We start from the raw sequence: 4,256 nt of genomic DNA, 5'->3' as shown, positions 1-4,256 counted from the left end.
TTATGTTATTGGGCACCAATGACAGGCAAATGGATTCATTAGTTACGATCCAGTGCCACATATTCCAAATAACCTGTTTTTACCCGTGCAATTCACCCAGGTGATTGGTACACATGGATCACCTGCTTGCATTCTTGTAACTAGTGAATCCATTTCGCCCATAATTGGATGCACCAGAAATGTTGTGAAGTGAGGCCCAGTGGCTTCAAATTCCACCCCATTGGTAATGGCTGAAATAACTTTGAGCAAAACCCCTAACCAGACATCGTTTCAGAATAACCTTCACCTAAATAAGCACATTTTTCTGGAGAATGGTCTCTGATCCTAACCTTCATTTAGTCTTAATAGGTTAAGTGAAAAGCACAAGTGTCAAGTACATGCCATTTGCACCTTCAACCTCCAGAGCATTCATTCTCATGAAAACCCAAGTTCTTCCATCAGTTCCATGTTCCCCCCCCTTCAAAGTGTCTGCTCAGCTTGGCACTTCTGTTTGGGGGATCACACATCAAGGCATTTAGCAAGTTGACCCCAGATTGACTCAAATTCAATTGCTATGCTTTGGAACATTTTACAATTGAAATGCATGTAGGCCTACACTGTAAGGAAACCATTGAAGCACTGTAGGTGCAGATACAAGTAACATGTTCAAGTAAAATGATCACAACAGTACCTCAAATTGACATTTGGCACCAAATGTCATTGAAAACACTGACAATGATTGAGGGCAAAACCATATTTTATTAGAAGACATAAGACTTAATATTCATCTTCCTCCTCCTCATCATCATCCGCAGTGTCTGCCCCAACTTCCTCGTAATCCTTTTCCAAGGCAGCCAGGTCTTCTCTCGCCTCACTGAACTCCCCCTCCTCCATGCCTTCCCCAACATACCAGTGCACAAAGGCCCTCTTGGCATACATCAGGTCAAACTTGTGGTTCAGGCGAGCCCAGGCCTCTGCGATGGCTGTAGTGTTACTGAGCATGCACACGGCCCTCTGCACCTTGGCCAGATCACCTCCTGGCACCACGGTGGGGGGTTGGTAGTTGATGCCCACCTTGAAGCCCGTGGGGCACCAGTCCACAAACTGGATACTTCTGCGAGCTTTGATGGAGGCAATCGCGGCATTGACATCTTTGGGCACCACATCACCACGGTAGAGCACACAGCAGGCCATGTACTTCCCACGTCTTGGGTCACACTTCACCATTTGGTTGTTGGCTTCAAAGCATGCATTGGTGATCTCTGCAACGGACAGTTGCTCATGGTAAGCCCTCTCTGCAGAGATAATTGGGGAATAGGTCACCAGGGGGAAATGGATACGTGGGTAGGGTACAAGGTTGGTCTGGAACTCCGTAAGGTCCACATTCAGGGCCCCATCAAAGCGCAGAGAGGCAGTGATGGAAGAAACAATCTGGGCGATGAGGCGATTCAGATTGGTGTAGGAGGGTCGCTCGACATCAAGGTTGCGGTTGCAGATATCAAAAATGGCTTCATTGTCCACCATGAAGGAGCAGTCTGCATGCTCCAGAGTAGTGTGGGTGGTCAGGATGGAGTTGTAGGGCTCCACTACAGCCGTGGACACCTGAGGAGCAGGGTACACAGAGAACTCCAGCTTCGACTTCTTGCCGTAGTCCACAGACAGACGCTCCATCAACAGAGATGTGAAGCCAGAGCCGGTCCCACCGCCAAAGCTGTGGAAGAGGAGAAACCCCTGAAGTCCTGTGCACTGGTCCGTCTGAAACCAAAAATAAACAAACGTGTTACTCGTGACCCATAACTGCCCAAAAGCCAATTTATGTCTAAGGGAATAAATCCCATTAAAAGCACAACACACACTCAGTGCTACTTGCAGACCAAATATGCTTACAAAATATGACCAGCCACATTGAAATGGTTAAGAACACAGTATTGGGCTTGCGCTGGAGAGTATCCAATAAGCAGAATGGGCAATATTTAGAATTAGCTACCTACCATTTTTCGAATTCGATCCAGGACAGGATCCACGATTTCCTTTCCAACAGTGTAGTGGCCTCGAGCATAGTTGTTGGCCGCATCCTCTTTACCACTGATCAGCTGCTCTGGATGGTACAGCTGGCGGTAGGAGCCATTACGGATTTCATCTGTAAGCAACAAGCAGAGAGCCCTTTACAAATCTGTACTAACCATCTAACGGAGTTGTGTTTTCTTAAATTCAAAGTATTTAATTTAGGTACAGGATATTAAAGCCTCTGGGGCATTGTGGGGTTAAGCATCTCACTCAAGGCCTCTTCAGCCCTTGCCTGGCAAGGATGAGACTTGATCTGGCAGATTCTCACCTATGACCGATGGCTCCAAATCCACAAAAATGGACCTGGGAACATATTTCCCCGACCCAGTTTCATTGAAAAAGGTGCCGAAGGAGGAATCGGCAGGAGCCGAACTGTCTGCAATTATTCCATCTGGACGGATTCCGTGTTCTAAGCAATACAATTCCCAGCAAGCATTACCAATCTGTACACCAGCTTGGCCAACATGAACGGAAATGCACTCTCTCTGCAATTACATAAAACAAGACACAAGGATTCAAATCAAAACACAAACACCTGATTATGAAATTCACAACAAAGGAACAAACATAGGATTTACCATTTTTGCAGAACTCAGTCCAGTTGGATGGCAGTAGAGCTTCACCTGCAAACCAAAAACATATTAACTACTTCAACGCTAGATGCATTTGCACCAAAACAATCCATGGAAAACCTAACACAATGTTACTTCAAACACCAAAACTTTTAACATGCCTCTCACCTGGAGCAAGAAAAGCTGTCTGCTGTGAGTCTGCTTAATATATAGGTTGGGTTCTCAGTAAGGTGTGGCCTCCAATTGTGCCCTGCTGGTTAGCTGGTTTCTGGTTAGCCAATGGTGTGTGCTATTCAATTCCCCAATAAGATTCTTTGTTCCAGTCATTTCCTGAATCAGTTAATTGTCATCACTTGTATCTGCTTCTTCTGTTTCCATGTCTGTACTTATAAACCATGTTTTCTAATTAACTGAAACAAGCCTGAAGAAAGCAAGAAGACTTGTAAATTCGAAAGCCAGGTTACCCAACACTAAAAACAAGACATTTAGTTCTAGGGAAACTCTCTAGGGAAAGTCAGTCTCTTTCAGCTTATTTGGGACCATGGTACAATTAAAACAAAAATGTTGCCAATGTATGCATTGTTAGTTAGTTAGCTTCAGGCTAAATTACATCTGCAGTCCTAGACTAATCGTGTACTGGAGGATGGTGGGTGACTAAACTAGAAGAAAGTGAATAGTGTTCTTCCTCATGTTCTTGGCTCTGAGGTTTGCAATGCTTCAGTGGTAGAAATACACACACTCTTGTCACCAAAGGACAAATTAATAAAATACACATGATGTGGTAGACTGTGTGAGCTGTGAATCAGTGAGTGAATGAGTGTCAGAATGTGATCGTGTGTGCGAGGGAATGAGGGAATCATGTGCACACTAACACACACACACTCTCTCTCACACACACACACACACTCTCTCTCTCTCTCTCTCTCTCTCTCTCTCTCTCTCTCTCTCACAGACACATTCAGACAGGAGTGTGTGTGTGTGTGTGTGTGTGTGTGTGTGTGTGTGTGTGTGTGTGTGTGTGTGTGTGTGTGTGTGTGTGTGTGTGTGTGTGTGTGTGTGTGTGTGTGTGTGTGTGTGTGTGTGTGTGTGACGGGGTGTACTGTATATTTATTGAGCTGCAATATCAGAAATTGTCAACTACTAAAGATCAGCTACTTTTTCAAGCACACAAGTCCATTCAATCTTAACGGATATGCATTTCTCCTACTTGACAGACAGGACAGTGAAGAGTGAGACAGGAGGTAAGTGGGAGAGTGATGAGGCAAAATGAACCCTATGGAGCTATTAGGCCCATACGACTTTGTTGCTGTCGATCAACATTGACGAAGGGCATGAGCGAGAACTTGTTGTCACGATGTGGGTGTTATTAAATACAGCGCATTTACAGTCGGCCACAAATATGAACGAGACGATGAGCTCGCACCGGTTTGCTCTACTAACACACCACGTGTGAGGAGTGGGGGGACAGGCAGTGAGGAGGAGCTGAAGTGGGGACCTGCGCAAACTTGTGTAGAGGTGTGAGACAAGACCCATATACACACGTGAGTGAGTTGTTGACTAACCAGTTCATGGGCGCGTGACCTCGGAGGCAGTCCGCAGACGAGCGTTGAAGGGGATAAGCAACTGCAGAAGTTGCAA

At 45.6% G+C, this 4,256-nt stretch overlaps 1 protein-coding gene across 1 annotated transcript; it reads right to left on the bottom strand.

The window, feature by feature from the left end:
- Positions 1-718: 718 nt before the first annotated feature.
- LOC134450810 (tubulin alpha-8 chain-like) lies at positions 719-2,741 on the bottom strand. Its single transcript, XM_063200801.1, has 4 exons — positions 2,625-2,741; positions 2,315-2,531; positions 1,971-2,119; positions 719-1,734 (listed from the first exon to the last, which is right to left on the bottom strand). The coding sequence occupies exons 1-4, from the start codon at positions 2,625-2,627 to the stop codon at positions 757-759; spliced, it is 1,347 nt and encodes a 448-aa protein (XP_063056871.1). The 5' UTR covers positions 2,628-2,741; the 3' UTR covers positions 719-756.
- Between the last annotated feature and the right edge of the window lie 1,515 nt (positions 2,742-4,256).

The sequence above is a fragment of the Engraulis encrasicolus genome, chromosome 6, assembly GCF_034702125.1.
Source record: "Engraulis encrasicolus isolate BLACKSEA-1 chromosome 6, IST_EnEncr_1.0, whole genome shotgun sequence".
Lineage (NCBI taxonomy): Eukaryota > Metazoa > Chordata > Actinopteri > Clupeiformes > Engraulidae > Engraulis > Engraulis encrasicolus.
The sequence above is the reverse complement of the archived record's forward strand: the minus strand, read 5'-3'. Positions and strand labels throughout refer to the sequence as shown.